The sequence below is a fragment of the Silurus meridionalis genome, chromosome 11 (genome assembly GCF_014805685.1).
Source record: "Silurus meridionalis isolate SWU-2019-XX chromosome 11, ASM1480568v1, whole genome shotgun sequence".
In the NCBI taxonomy this organism is placed as follows: Eukaryota; Metazoa; Chordata; class Actinopteri; order Siluriformes; family Siluridae; genus Silurus; species Silurus meridionalis.
This window is the reverse complement of record NC_060894.1, coordinates 4,948,876-4,965,146: the sequence shown is the minus strand read 5'-3', so window position 1 is coordinate 4,965,146 and position 16,271 is coordinate 4,948,876. Positions and strand designations below refer to the sequence as shown.

Genomic DNA, 16,271 nt, shown 5'->3' with positions numbered 1-16,271 from the left:
GCTTTAATAATAATTTTATGTTACAGATATAATTGATTATATACAAAGATAACGTCAGTTTAGCTGAAACAGAGTGTATTCCAGTGTTTATGAGCTACGAGATATGTTAACCCCCGCATCACTTTCATTTCAGACCTGTTCTCAGTGACTTTAAACAGACGTGAAGCTCTCTGCATTCCAACAGTGAAAAATGTAGCTAAACAGAAGCTTGACCTTTAAACAAAAAAACTCAATTTGTGCAACCTGAAGATATTCTCACATTTAAACTTGCATTAATTCGCCTTTTGGTTCCCTTATTTGATAGAGATTGTCAATTTCTGTTCATATTTGTTCATATTTGATGGTGCTTGTTGATGTTGATGTATAGTGGTTAAATTGGTATAATGGGTGTTTGGTTGAAATTCATGGTTTTTGAAAACATTTCGTTTAGTATGATGAGAAATGTTTATGTGATGGCTGATAATTTTGGTGTATTGGTTAGTGTTGGTATAGATTCAATGGGTATTTCTCAAAGTTTTTTTTATATGATAGATTTAATTGAGAATGTTAATGTTTAATGAAGACTGTTACACGAGAACGTTGAAAAAAGGTGAGTGGTGAATTGTGATGTTTAATTGTGATTTTATTATTTAATGTTGAGTTTGGGTGTTTTCTAGTATTTTATATGATTTAAAATCGGGTTTTGTGTTTTATGTTGAATTACATTTTTAGTGGTGAATATTGGTGTTTGATGGTAATAGTAATGGCATGTTATTTGTGTTTCATGGTGAATATTCATGTTTCATGTTGAATACTGGTATTTAATGATGGGTTATATGTGTTTAATGGTGAATACTGGTGTGTAATGGTGAATGTTTCATGAAAAATAATAGTGTTTTATTTGGGTTTTGGAATGTAATACTGCAAATTGCTGTTTCATGGTAAATATTCGTGTTTAAAGTTGGTTATGTGTAGTAAATGTTGTTGTGTAAAGGTGAATACTGGTGTCTAATGAAGAGGTTCTGTGTGGAATTAAGAGTTTTGATGTTAAATGGTGAATTTTGATGTTTAATGCTAAATATTGTTCAAAGGTGAGTTATGTGAATTTAATGGTTTATACTGGTATTTAATGGTGAATACCTGTGTTTAATGGTAAATATTTGTGTTTCCTGATGAGTATTGGTGATAAATGATATAATTTGGTGCTTTCTGGTGAATATTGGTGTGTAATGGTGAATTTTGTTTTTTAATGGTGAACATTGCTGTTTGATGGTGTATGATGGTGAATGTTGGTGCTTACTATTAAATATTGGTGCTTAGTTGTGAATATTGATGTTTATTGAAAAAAAATGTTGGTAACTACTGGGAATGTATACAATTTTCTATTTAACTCATTGATGGATTTTACCATTTGGGCTGGTATTTCTCTGTCTTTTTCTCCTCCCCCACTGGACAGAGATAGTTTATCTTCTCCACTACTCCCTAACAATAAATTGTGCAGGGAGGAATGTCATGTGTGTAATGGTGGAGTTACTCTTATGTAATTGGCAGACTTGGCTTGAAGTCTTGCTTTTATTTTTCATGGAAATAGTGCCACTGAACAAAAATTAACATATAATTTTTTGATAAATTCAGAGAAAGTATCTGTAGCCAAGATTAGTTTTACCTTTCAGGTTTAAAAACTGTATATATATCCTTTTTCCACCTCCCCTCCTCACTCTATTGCTGAATCAGTTGTAGTTCAGTGTTCAAACACCCTATCTGCCCCAAGCAGGAGCGAACCCAAGCCCAAAAGAGGGATAGGAGATACCTTTTGTCAGAGGAAGGAAATAGAGAGACAGGAAAAGAGATAGAGAGAGGGGAGGATGGAGTGAGAGAGAGAGAGAGAGAGAGAGAGAGAGAGAGAAGACAGACTTTTCTTTCAGAGATTCCTGTTTTTGACACTGACATTGCCTGAGCACCGTCAGCTAAAAACAACTGAGACTACAAAAAGTAACGAAGGGCGACAATTTCAAGGACGGCGCTGAAGAATCTGCTTGACAACAGGAGGATTAAAATCAAACACCTGTGAAAATATTTAGCAGGATTTGGACAGCAAATATCTTTCACTTCATCCAAGTGAGTACGGAATTTAAATCAGAGAAGGATATCACTGTTATTATGTGTTAACACCCATGTGTTAAAGGTTTACTGTCTTTTTAATGCAAAATCTCTAGAGTTAAATTATCATCACTTTAACTAATTAAAATAAAAATAGAGGTGTTTATAAAGCATTCACTAAATGTAAAAGCTTTAGAAGTAAGAAATGTTTGTGAACTCCATCCAGAACTCCTTCAGAAGCATTTTTGTAGGATTTTAAATGAATTTAAAAAATGCTGATTGCATGATGGCATAATGATTTGTCACTATCGGTCATCTATCATTAATTTTATTTAATTGTTTTATTATTATGAATAATATCAAATGTAGCATCTGTCAGCTGTAGCATAAGTTTAATATCCTTGTTTATGATGTTGTTTTGATGTTTTAAGATTCTGAAATATATTCAATAATTGTTATTTAGTTTTACAATAAAGAAATATAAGAAGAAGAAGAAGAAGAAAAAAAGAAGAAGAGAAAGAAGAAAAATTTGAAAGTAATTAATTAACTAAATCTCTATGTACAAACATACTGTTGACCTATTTCGTTTATATACCTATAATATATATTTAAAAGTATAGATAAAAGTTTATACACTTTAATTACACATCAAGTCAAGTCATAAAGTTGCATCAGGAAGAAAGACACAACATCTACATTATAATTATTATTATTATTATTATTATTATTATTATTATTATTTATCATTATCATTATTATTATTATTATTATTATTATTATTATTATTATTATTATTATTATTATTATTATTATTATTATTATCACCACAATGCTGTCATGCACTGATTTACATTTCCATTCAATGATAGAATTTTGGAATTTAATTATAAATTTTTAAACAGTGTCATATTAGCTATAAAATATCCAACAGTGATGTCATGCTGTTTGTGTAGGAATAATACAGCTGGACTGCAGGTAAAAAAGAAAACAGCGTGCCCTTTTCCTAAAAAGATGGATCTGTTGGTGCCAAAGCTAACTAAAGCTAAGAGTCTGTAGACTTGGTTCCATTTAAAAAAAGTTTCCAAGTAAAATCAATTTTTCTGAAAACCAAAGACTCTTAATTCACTAAGAAGAACTGTTCTTCATGCTAATCAGTGTATGTAATAACAGGTGGATTGTGCAGGTGTAAGTGTGTAAATGATTTCCAATTATATTTTCTTCAAAAAAAGTTTCTGCAAATCTGTTCTGGTTCAAGTGGAACCAATTTATTCAGTCATGAACCATTTTATTAAAGAGTAAAATCCTGACAGGGTCCAAACATTTTGTGCAATAATTTGCACACATACAGTTTACATGTACACTTTTAGCAGAACGGAAGAGTTCTTTTAAGGTTTCTTAGATTCAGTTATAAGGTTCCTGCAAGATGGATAAACCTAGTCCCAGTTAAATGACTATAGCAAGTAATTTTTTAAGCAATGAAAGTTCTATAGAGAACTAATAAGCACCACATTAGCACCCTGCTGCAGGTTCAGGGTCGGCGTGTCAAGGTCAGGAGGTTATCATGGTTTGTTTGTCCCAGCATGAGCAGGAAGGCGTGTGTTTGAGGAGATGTCCGTCTCGTGGCGATATTCGCAGTCTGTTTCACGCACATTCTTTCCTCTGGGCTCGGTTCCCGCCTCATTGTTTTGTGTTTTTAGTTTCTCTCTCACTTCCTGTTTCCTCCTGTTCACAGTCACTCGATTATATCTGTTTACCTTCCACAATGTGAACCCCGGAGTTCTGATAGAAAAAATAAGCAGAGCTTGCTTATTTTGTAAGAGTTTACATTAAGGCAAAGAATGATGTTTCTGTTGCTGTTATATGAGTCTCAAGTGAATAAATTTTTAATTCATATGTATCATACACAGAATTCAACAATAGCGTATCACAGGGAGACTCACACCTTTTTTTCAGGATTTTACCTTTCCATAATTTCAATTTCATATGCACACCTCTAACCCAATCCAAAATCACACAGAGGCACACCCATTCTCCTTCCTAATTACAAACTTTATGTGTTTGATGATGCTACACTAAAGTCTGTAGATATATGTTATTTGTTAGCTACATTAGCCTCAGACCCCAGGCATTTGACATTTACAGGAGGCATGTCTGCAGACATTGTGGACATTTTTAATACATTTTTGACCAAACTCCAAGCTACTTTTAGTAAATGCTCATTCTGCTCATATGTAGTTTATGGTCTCTGTGGGGTATAATGGCTATACATGAACAATTGTATTGTATTTATTTGCTGAAAAAAAAAATCAAGAGTCATGAAGCGTTTTATTGTCATTTCAACCATATAAAGCTGATGCAGTACACAGGGAAATGAGAGTTTCTCCAGAACCCCAGCTGGTGCAACATAAAACAACATAGAGCTACATCACACCACACAACATAGAGCTACATACAGAACACAGGGCTAAGAAGTAAAATAAGTTGTTTAGGCAACACAAAGTGTATAGTTTGCAACCTAGTGCAAACAGTGTCATAGTAACATATATATTTAAGAATAATTCAGAAACTCTGAGACTTCAAGCTGAATATGTGATGAAGGCTTATAGAAATCCTTTAAATCATCCCTAATTTTGGCATTGGACTTTGGATCGGAAGAACACAGGTTCAAATCCCACCACTGAACTCCCACTGCTGGGCCCTTGAGCAAGGCCCTTAACCCTCCACTTCTCAGTTGTAAGTTACTCTGGATAAGGATATATATATATATATATATATATATATATATATATATATATATATATATATATATATATATATACTGTATACTGTATATATGTATAGATAGATAGATAGATAGATAGATAGATAGATAGATAGATAGATAGATAGATAGATAGATAGATAGATAGATAGATAGATAGATAGACTGTATATATCTTTTTAAGTCTCTAAAGACGTTCTTGAATCTTCAGAACTCCACAGCTGTGCTCTCTCTGTTATTCAGAATGAGTTTGTCTCGTAACGGGACGCTGGAGAGGACACAGTCTCAGCAGTTCAGCTCTGATGCAGATGACTCCGAGTCAACTCGTCTGCATCACACAAACTCCATGTCATCGCCAGTCATTGACCCTGTGACAGCGGCGGCAGTGGTTCCTCCACCATACTCGTCCTCCAATGCTTCGGCTGACCCACTGGAGCTCAGAGCATCACTGGACTGCTGGGCGTGTTCAGTTCTTGTCACAGTGCAGAACCTCATCATCGCGGCCGTGAATGCAGCACTCGCCTCCATTATTTTTGGGGTCATCCTCACTCCAGCTCTCACCATGGTCGTATTTGGCTTCCTCTGCCATTCTAAGGTGAGATAATAATCATGAGGATTTGGTGTAACTTAGACGAGTCAAATTATTTGACTCAGTTCACCAGTGAGCATTGAACCTTATATTTATATAAACCTCATATTTATAAATCTTATAGTTATAAGCATTATCTCTTTTATTCAACTAAACGTTTTTCCAAAAAGAGCTTACTCTAACTCTTAATAAAAAAAATGTTGTTTATTTAAGGTGCAATGTAGTAAATCTTATGATAAATCTTATAACTGGACATTTAGTAAAACACAACAAAAGTGAATCAACATTTAAAGACATTAATATAATGATGTCTGTGTTTTCCTAAAAAGTTTCATGTTTATGAATTCTAATCAATGTAGGATTGACGTTCCTCCGATCTTCTCATCCAGGTTCAGCCCCATGGTACATCCGTTTATTGCTCAGACCTGCTCAACGATGCATCCTGTGTTGCTCTGCTGGTTGTTGGATTCTTGTTGTTGGTTCCTCTGCTGGTGTTAGCTTTAGCGGCATACTGTAGACTGGCTCGTCACCTGCAGCTTGGTCTCTGCTTCATCCCTTACAGCCGCGCCGTCTATAAAAACATGCCTGTTTCTCAGCACCCGGGGCTGCAAGGCTGCTGCAGCCAGCAGGGGGCACATGAGAGAGAGGGCAAATCCAGCGTGTGGGTGTGAGGACACATCAGATGGTAAACATCTTCGGCTGAAACTGTGATGAAGAGTTATTACTCCAGTGATCTGCATATTTTTTATTATTAATTTGTATAGTAATTATTCACATTTCCAAATACACCGATGTATGAACTTTGCTGAAAAATTGCATGCTTTTTATTTTCATTTGAAAAGCGTTTCATCGAATGGCATTGCATGAATCCGTGTTAAACATACTTTCATGTTTTTTTATGTAATGATTGTTTTTAATAAATTTTCTCATGGGGTTGATGAATTTTCTTTAACAGTAACTCTGACAGTTTCCAACTGTGAAAGCTCATTGACTTTTACATGTAATTGTAATATGATGACTTTTGCTGTAATGAAGTATCGATGCTTGTAAGACCCAGAGGTAAGTTTCCTGATGTCATCAGGACGAAGGGACTTACATAAAAAAAATCCTTTACAAGACAGAGAAAATAAATAACTGAAATGTGGTGTGATATTAACCTTTTATTGATACCATAAATTACAAATATATAGTATATTTTCAAGTATATAAAGTAATACGGTGAAATGTGCCTCTATATGTTGCTGTAGCTGCTCCGAATTTGAAGTAAAAGTTCCTACCTGTTATATTACAGTACTTTTTTTAATGCACTCTTGTCCACTTTGCCTATTCACTAATGCACTGACTAGTGCACTAACTATAGTTAAGGTACTTGAGTAAAAATGAGAAAATAGCGAACCAAATTTACATTTTTAAACAATTCTTGCTAATTGCTAATTGTATGAGAGGAACTTTAAGCATGAAAATACAATGATACAAAACTGCAAACTTCACCAAAATGCTGAGGTTGTGAGCTATGATAGTGTGCTCCTGAACACAGAATAATGCACTAACACATTAAACAGTGTTTTTTTGCCTGAGTGCAGCTTTAGGAAATCGTTTCTACAAATTATTAAAATAATTATACTGAATCGTATTATATGGGTTTTTCATGGTCTGGTATGTGTATTTTTCTGTGTTGGTTTTAGCCTCTGGGATCAGCATGGCTGGTTGTTGAGGCTGGTGAGGATTTTGTCATGCTGTGCTTTGTACAGAGCCGTGAAACTGCCTGGAGGGAGAATGCCACGCCCATCTTCGTCCACCTGCCCCATCACAATAAAGTTTTGTCCTGAAACAGAAAAAAGCGAGGGATGAAAAAGAATGAAAGAGATAAGATTCAGAAGTGTTGGAGTCAGATTTGGAGCGACAACATTTAACATTTTTCTGTGTAGTCTGCTCTACTTTTCCTATCACAATTGTTTTTGGCCATGTTTGTTGTTTAGGTCACCTCTGCGTAGTACTGGACACGTCCTGCACATAAGCACCAGTTTAACTGTCATAGTCTCTCCAGCCTGAGTGATGGTCAGTCCTCCAGATTTATAAGCCTTAATGATGGAGACGGTGGCCAGCAGGCGGCCCTGAGGAGCCGGGGAGAGTGCCGTCACCTTCCCTGTGATCACTACAGAAAGAGAAAACACAATTACAGTAATACAGTAAGTTCTTTGGTTTATCGTGCTATACACGAGAGACCGGGAAAATCTGCAAAACAAAATAGTTATGTGGCAAATACAATTCCGCGATAAACTGTGGGCACGAGATTCGATCCGCGGTAAAGCGGGGGATTACAGTATTTCACATATTTCACACAACCTTCCAAACAGGATCTGTAACAATTAACTTACCAAATTCACTGCTGCAGAAACTCGCTTTTATGCTGCCATCTCTCTTACATGTTTCAGGACATAGAGGGTTTGAGCCTGGAAATTTGTAGAATGAAAAGATAAATAATTTCCCAAAGCATACTTTAATGAAATATTGTTTTATATAATGTATGTTGGCAAAATGACAATGTAAAAAACATTGATCCCTGATTAACTTTTGTAGTCTATGATACAATATCATTAACTCCCCTCTCACCTGGAACAGCTGGATTTGGCTGACTCGACTCAGGTTTGCGACTCGAAGGTCTGTCTGGCTGGTTGGGATTGGGCGGTGGCCGTCTGCGTGGAGCCTTGGTGGTGGTTGTAGTAGTCGTTGCCTCTGTAGTCATCGTGATGATGGGTTTGCGGGGCAGGACTGGGCCGAGCCGTGGAACTGTGGGTGATGAGTGCACACGGGATCCTGGCTGGACAGAATGCCCTCTTGGGACACTGGAATATGAGGCCATGAATCCGTCAGAAGTGACGCTCTGGTCAGACACAAACTGCACCAGGAGAGCGTTACTGTTGGTCACGATGGGGCTGGAGATGGAGAGAGAGAGAAAAAAAAAAAGAGAAAATGGATTAGTATTAACTATGTAGTTATAGCACTAGCTCATATGTGATGGTCTAGAAATGTTATTAAATTAATGGTCTGATTATATATTTGTTCAATTCAGTTCACGCCACTAAAGAGAACCATGACTCGAGTTATATATCTTCATTTGTCATTGTTAGTTTCTTTCCCTTGCATATATAAACCACATGGACCCTCATTTACTCTGTGAATCTTTACAGACAGTCAGGGTCTGAGCTACACTGCAATTTGCACCACCTGGTTACAATATATTATTATTTTCTATCTTTATTATTATCAGAGCTGTTTTCAGAAACCATACTGTCACAAAGAACCATCTTGAAGAAAATCTTTTCTACAAGTGCATAAGTCACGATAAAACTTACAAAGCTGTACTCACTCAGGTGCCTTGTCACCGCAGTATTTTCCGATGCGTCTGGAGGCATCACTCTCTCCCCCATTATAAAATGCCACGTAATCGAAGCGACAGTATGTATCACGCTCCACATCAAACTTATCGAACTTCACCTCAATCACCTGAAAAACACCAACACCAACATCAACCATCACACAGCTCCAATCTCAAAAATCAACACAACTACAAATTGTATTTTAAAACAGAATTTCATTTCCATGTATAATATTAGATTGTAATATCCAGAAGCTTATTTTTACAAAGATTTGACTAATTCAAGAATAAGTCCTGACCTTGTCTGGATCCACAGTGATGAGCCACAAGCAACTGATGCCTGGAGGGTAATTTTTCTCTGGCCAGTTGGGAGTTTCAAATGTGCCTTGTGGTTTTGTCATCTTTCCACCACACAACTGTTGATCTGATTGTCACATTTCAGCACAATTTATCAGAAAGACATGCAAATTATAACTACAAAATTTTCATCCATTAATGCAAGAAAATGATTGCTATAAAAGTTATTAATGAAAACGTCAATTATCTATTATTGCATGTCCCTAAGTAGTAAAGATAGATCTTTATTAACTCCACAGTGTTGCTCATTATACTCAAACAAATTCAAAATGTAAATATAAATGCTAATATTTGCTAAGCTAGTATAGGTGGGAGGATGTAGCTATCATCCAATATTTTTTTATGCTTTTATTACATAAATATTTTTAGCTTTTTTAGAAAAGGCATTGCCTGGAAGAACTGTAATAAAAATATGTTATTTATAATATATATAATATATATTAATATATAAACTAAGAATTTACCATTGGTCAAAAGTTAAAAAACTTGCTGCTTTTTTGTTTTGCCTCTGAAAAACAGTTTTTATATGTTTTAGTGGGTTTTTTTTCTTAAACTTTTAACTTTTTGTTTTGTTGATCTGAGTAACATTTTTTATAAAACATACTTTGACTTCGAATTCAATCAAAATTCTTGTAAATCCAATGCCAAAAAAAGGTTACTTCATTAATGAATGAAGTGATTATAAGTGATGAGCACCATTCAGGTGTGGTTTTGCTCCAATAAATTGAGCAAGGAAGCCACGTCCCCCGGTTGCTGAGTCAGATTCCATTTGCAGCATCATGGTGTTGGAGGTGGAGATGAGCGTGCCAGGCCGAAACGTCCCGCAAAACCGACCCAACTTCTGTGCCATGTTCGAGTGACCATTATATATGTCCAGGAAATCATATCGGCACAGAGTGTCGGCCTCAAAGTCAAAAATCCTGAAGGAGAGCGTGACCACGTTGCCTTCTGGGACCTAAGTAAGACAGAGAGACAGACAAGTCTAGCAAATAATTTTGCAGTCATGCCAATAAAGCTATCAGCACATACTAGGGGTGAAACGATACAGATATTCATACCAAAATTATTTGGTATAGGGCTTTCGGTTTGGTACACATGTATACCGAATGTAATTCTTTTTAACATGCGGAACATAGTTAAAATCTGAGTTTCCTCAGGAATGTATTAAGTGCCGGACCGCAAGTTTGTTTATTCTCTGACTAACATTTAAAGTACATTTTTTGTTAATTAGTATTAATAAACTTGAGAACATACACAACTATGCAGGGGATATAAAAAAGAAACTATAGTTAGTGCATTGTCACTGTGGCTTCTCACTCCATAGTGGAAATAAGTTTTTTTTGCACATGCATGAAAGCTCCTAAGAATCCATAGTGCTAGCGTTAGCCACTAACCAGAAAGTAGCGCATGACAAATGCTAGCGCTATGGATTCTATAGAGTTTAAGTTCCAGTTTCTAGATTTTGTCTTAAAATGACAAAACCCTGACAGTTCCACATATCGAGGGAGTGAAAGAATGAAGGATGGAAGGAATGAAGACATTTGTTAAAGTATGCTTAAATAAGTAATACAGTTAAGTAGATTACATCTTTAGAAAATTAAATATTATAAAGACACACACACACACACACACACACACACACACACACACACACACACACACGCACTTATATAAACATCTGTATTACCCAAATTGGGTCTAACACATATAAACAATTAACCTGAATTTTTCCATTTATTTAATTGAATTTTTATTTTATTTTTAGCAATTAGGTGGTGCCAATTTAATTAATTACTCACTGTATGGGTATTTACTCCAAGTCAACATGTTTGCCAAATTGAAGTAATAATGCTCTTTCAAGTTTATTCAGTGAGCATTATGGTGTTTTGACTGGCCATGTGGAAAGAAATGAGTGAATTTCACTAAAATGTGCAAAAACATAGAGTATAATAGAGAGAGAATAAAATAGAGAGATTAGGAATAGAGAGAAATTACATTAATTTTTATGGATTTATTTCTGTGTTTTCACATTGATGAAAATATAATGAATGGACATTTGATCTCAACCAGATGACTATGGTTTAACTATTGAGTCTGGTTCCTTTCAAGGTTTTTCCTCAAATTGGTTTAGGGAGTTTTTCCCTGCCACAGGCACCAGTGGCTCTCTTGTTAGGGATAAATTCATAGGGAATAATTTATATTTGTACCATAAATTTCCACTCACAGTGATGTACCAAGTGCACTTGCTGTCTGGTTTATAGTATGTTGGAAAATCCTCACTGGCCACGAAGCCTGAGTCTCCATTCAGATTCCCTCCACATTTAAACTCCGGCCTAAAAGCAGGACAGAAAGGACAAAACACACACTCTGTGAGAGACAGGAAACACTTGAATAAAAATGGCTTCTATTTACTGTTAAGTTAGGACAAATCACACCATCAGCAGTGAGTAAAACATCATTACTATAAATATGTTTATAGCAGTATTTACTACAGATTGCTTAACATACACACATTATTTATATGTGTAGCACTGGTTATACAGTTCACTGTTTGGAAATTAAATACATTATAAATGCAGAATGGTATCTGCACAGTTTGTTCAGCAAAATACACTTTTGTTGGATGCATCCAGGTATATATATATTTTTTTTTTTTGCTTGTATTTACAATGTATGCTCTTCACATTAAAACTACGTACTGACAAGACCTCATTTTAACACAAGCACTTGTTGTAGGCCATGGTATACATAACTTACCTGAAAGTACCTGTGTGAAAACCCAGCAATGTAGCAATACAAATTTTAATTAATTAATTAATGCTGACACTTGGACTGAAGTAAGTGCATAAATGCAATGAAAGATCAATTCAGTATAAGGTGCTAGAACAGAATATAGCATTATATCAATTAATGATCAAAAGTATATCACTATTTTAAGTAGGTCAGACAGACAGGATGACACCTGGTTAAAGGATGTGATTATTTGTCTTTTCTTGCTACAGAAAATTCCTGTAATTCCCTGTACAGGAATTTTGCAGGGTGTGGTATCATAAACTTTCAGATGCTTTTGTAATCACGTTCAGCTTCACAACGGTGTAAATGTTTATTTATTGCTTTAGAATTGTCTAGACCCTGATTTCTGCTAAAGCGTTCAGAAATCCGTTCTCTTTTAGATTTTTTACGGTGAAAACGATGCCATCTTGTGGTGGTGTGTGATATATTGGGTTTTCAATATTATACAGTAACCACACAGTGTTATAAATGCTAAATTGAAGTACAAACTCAGGTTCAACAGATTCAGACCGACAAAGGAAAATAAATAAGAAGATGAAAATGTCCCTGTAAAAATCTAGATCTACAAGTCTGATGAAATACAGGCTAAAGCACAAATTAATATAAAAGAATGCCATCTACCCCACCCCTCTATTTCTCAGCACTTATCTCACTTAAACTGCACCATGTTCCATCCTATTCTCAATTCACTGCTTGATTGGGTCCACTATCTCCCGGATAAACATGCTTCCAGGCTTTTCTCTTTTCTGGCACAGAGGTGGTGGAACAAACTTTAACTAGAGTCTTTTGAAGTCTTCAAGCAATGTCTAAAGTCCTATCTCTTTCAGTGGCTCTTAAATTAGAAAAAAAAAAAAACTTTAGTAGCAGTTTTTAGCCTAATGACATTCTTAGTTGGTGTTCTATTGAACCAGTATATTTTGATTGTTATATATGAGCATCTTCCAAATTCCATAATTGTAAAAAATAAAAATGTTAGTTTAAACTCCAAAACAGATCAGATTTGATATCAATATGCTCCAGTGATGACTTTATACGAGTCCTTCAGGTCATTAAAGAGTGCACTAAATACTCTCAGGTGTTAGACGTGTTTTAGTTCTCACAAAAATGCAGTTTATATATATAAAAAAAACCCTATATAAACAATGAAATACAAGCAGTTCTTATTGCTGAGTTCAGGAGTTTTGGACAGTTTTTTATACAGTAAGCACATTCCCTGGATCCTACAGGCTGAAGAACTCAAAGAACTTTCCAGAATATCTGCCAATGTGATTGCTTCATTTAGGGGAGGCAAACACACACACACACACATGCACACACACACACACACACACACACACACACACTGAAACAAAGGCTTACTCCACATTTAGTCTATTCTAATCTGTCCAGGTGGAAATACACACACACACAAAAACTGAAACAAAGGCTTCCTCTACATTTGCAGTCTATTCCAGTCTGTCCAGGTGGAAAACACATACACACGTGCACACACACGCACGCACGCACGCACGCGCGCACACACACACACACACACACACACACACACACACACACACACACACACACACACACACTATATATATATATATATATATATATATATATATATATATATATATATATATATATATACACACACTACCTTGTGTGGTTATTCGTCTGGCTGTGTGTCCATCCAAAAACCAGTAAAAGTAAAAACCATAAAGAGGACAAGGTTCTGCTCAGATGCTCCATTTTCCCTCAATAGAACAGCATAAGAGAAAGAATGAAGGAAGGAGCAGTCTGAAGGAAAAGAGGTGGAGAAGGAGAAAAAGGAGGAGGAGGAGGGCTGAAGAAAAGACAAGACAGGACAGTATAAGAGAAGTGTGCAAGTAGTGACAGGGGGGGTCCAAACAAAAGGGGGAGGGGGAGGGGCTTAAATCAGCTCCAGATGTAGCTCAAGATCTCAGCCATTTTTTTTTTACTGGACATTCCAGAAAAGAAAGAAAAGAAAAAGAGAGAGAAAGATCGAGAGAGAGATCATAAAGAACATACAAAATCTCCCGCTGTTCACTGTTTAGCTTGGTTTCTGATTCATCTGCTAATCTTGGTGATATTCAAGCATGAGACATCTGGTTTAGCCAAACTCACATCAGCATAAGTGTGTGATTGGTAATAGAAATGTTCTTATTTACAGTTAATTCAATGTGACTGCAGCGGTTTCCAGATCGGTCTGTACTCTGGTAGTTTTGAGATACAGATTAGGTGTATGACTAAATCCTATGAAATTTCAAACCAATGGCAGAAGCTAATTCTGCAGGTTTTGCATTTTTGGGTCCCAGATTTCAGATGTCTGGTGTGAGGAATGTGTACTCGAGGGCATAAACGTAACATTCGTGGGCTTAGAATGACATATTTGCTGTTTTTGGTTTCCATGCAGTTTTTTTAACAGGTCTGGTTGCCAGTCATTAAAGTATGAGAAGAAGATGTGCACTAAGGAAGATCAGAAGGACAAGGCATTCCTTATTTTTAGAGACTCTGCCTATTAGCAGATTATTCATATTATGCAGCATGTTTGGTTGCCAGGTTTCAGCTCTCTGGTCTACAGCACTGTATGAGGAAAATGTGGTCTATAGGATAAAACTAAGAGTCCTGGCATAATAGAGATATATATTTTTACTGTTCTTTTATGTCAACTCTAATTGTTTGAAGAAAAGGTCCCTGATTTTTTTGGTCTTTTATGAAACACAGCAAATGAAAAAGCAGACATTGTTACTGCCATGCATATGTGTAAGAGTCATAAGTTCAAAAAGTTCTATAGAAATTATTTTGTAAATAACCCTGACTTTACAGATTCTTATGTTTTAGTTGCTTATTCTGTTTATGGTTGCCAGGTATTAATTTAGGCTAATCTCAAAGTGTATAATGAAAAGAAAAAGCAGCACGTAACAGTTGGAATGAAAAGATGTTTTTAATTATAAAAAATTTCCATGATGCATATTTGGATTACTTGATGTTTGTGTCTCGGTTGCCAGATTTAAATTTACAGTCTGCTTCATTGTCATAGTGAGTCACAACTCAGGCAAGCAGACTAATCCTGTGAGCTTCTCTGCAACATTCCCAGATGTGTGTTTCAGCAGCCAATTTGAATAATTTTGCATGTTTAAAAGTGTGGATTATAACTAAAAGTATAAGAGTATAAGAGAAATAAAAGAATAAGGTGAGTAACCTGGTTGCAACAGAGCAGTGATAAGACATTTACACAACTCCTCCATTTGTGTCTTATTCTTTCAGTTCAAGCTTCGAAGGGGGAAAAACATGTAATGTTGCAAGAATTTGCCCCCGATTTTTTTTTTTTGGAGGCAGTAGAGGAAAACACAAACGTTCACAGATTTTGCACCACAAAAAAATGATTAAGCAGTTCAGGAGGAGATGATGAGTCAGAAGGAGCGTGGCAAATCAGAAGCGCTTCAATGGAGACAGATCTTTTTTAGGCTTTTGCAATTTTTTTTTCTGATTAAAACTAGTCTGAGATATAAAATTATTGTATTTATAGCCTCTTTGACACACTGAATATCCTGTTTATTCAGGATTTGGGCCAACTGGGAACTCAGAGATAAGTTTTGAATGAAAACGCACAGGAATGTGTTGGTGTGGGAGTGTGGTTTGGGGTTGGATGGAGGAGTAAAGCACAGGGTAACAACATAAGAGTTTAAAGACAAAATTCCAGCACTTGGTGTAAAGCTGCATTCCTAGTGCGTTGTAGACGATCATTTGCGAGTAGTAATGATGGCGTTTCCTACCTCAACACATTGAAAGAGTGTCTTTTGTTTGTTTTGCTGGAGGTACAACTCATAAACTGCACTTTTACAGATACTGGTCTGTATTTTATTGACCTTCTAACATTTAGGCAAATAATTGTAACTGTATTCGCGGTTCAGCAACAGTACCAGACAGTAGAGCCTGGCATTAGAAAGAAGCTCATCAGCTATAACAATATTGCTATAAACTCCTGTAAAAGTATTTTACACTGTACACAGTATAAGTGGCGGTGTTGATTTCACATCCCTCTGTAAACATAGAAGGAACTGCTGTTTAACCAAATTACCCAAAGCTGAAAGTTCAAGTGTAAGTGTTCTGTGTGTTTTCCTGGTTGGAGGCGAAGAATTACAAAGTGCAGCCATATCGTGAATGCAGCATAACATAATATTTTAATAATTAAAATTGAAATTAAACTTTCATTATCTTATAATACTTTCATTTATTTATCTGTATGTCTGCTCTATATATTTGACAGTAAATCACACTAAATCACAGACACAGTGATTGTATAA

General features: G+C 35.8%; 2 protein-coding genes across 2 annotated transcripts; one reads left to right on the top strand and one right to left on the bottom strand.

The window, feature by feature from the left end:
• The first annotated feature begins 1,861 nt into the window (after nt 1-1,861).
• On the top strand, nt 1,862-6,362 carry tmem88a (transmembrane protein 88 a). Its single transcript, XM_046861910.1, has 3 exons — nt 1,862-2,097; nt 5,084-5,435; nt 5,819-6,362. The coding sequence occupies exons 2-3, from the start codon at nt 5,085-5,087 to the stop codon at nt 6,098-6,100; spliced, it is 633 nt and encodes a 210-aa protein (XP_046717866.1). The 5' UTR covers nt 1,862-2,097; nt 5,084; the 3' UTR covers nt 6,101-6,362.
• Nucleotides 6,363-6,576: 214 nt separating this feature from the next.
• Nucleotides 6,577-13,794, bottom strand: pcolcea (procollagen C-endopeptidase enhancer a). The gene is made up of 9 exons (XM_046861909.1): nt 13,601-13,794; nt 11,390-11,498; nt 9,862-10,120; nt 9,108-9,232; nt 8,800-8,936; nt 8,043-8,365; nt 7,808-7,882; nt 7,414-7,584; nt 6,577-7,254 (listed from the first exon to the last, which is right to left on the bottom strand). Exons 1-9 carry the CDS (start codon nt 13,690-13,692, stop codon nt 7,124-7,126), a joined length of 1,422 nt encoding a protein of 473 aa, XP_046717865.1. The 5' UTR covers nt 13,693-13,794; the 3' UTR covers nt 6,577-7,123.
• Between the last annotated feature and the right edge of the window lie 2,477 nt (nt 13,795-16,271).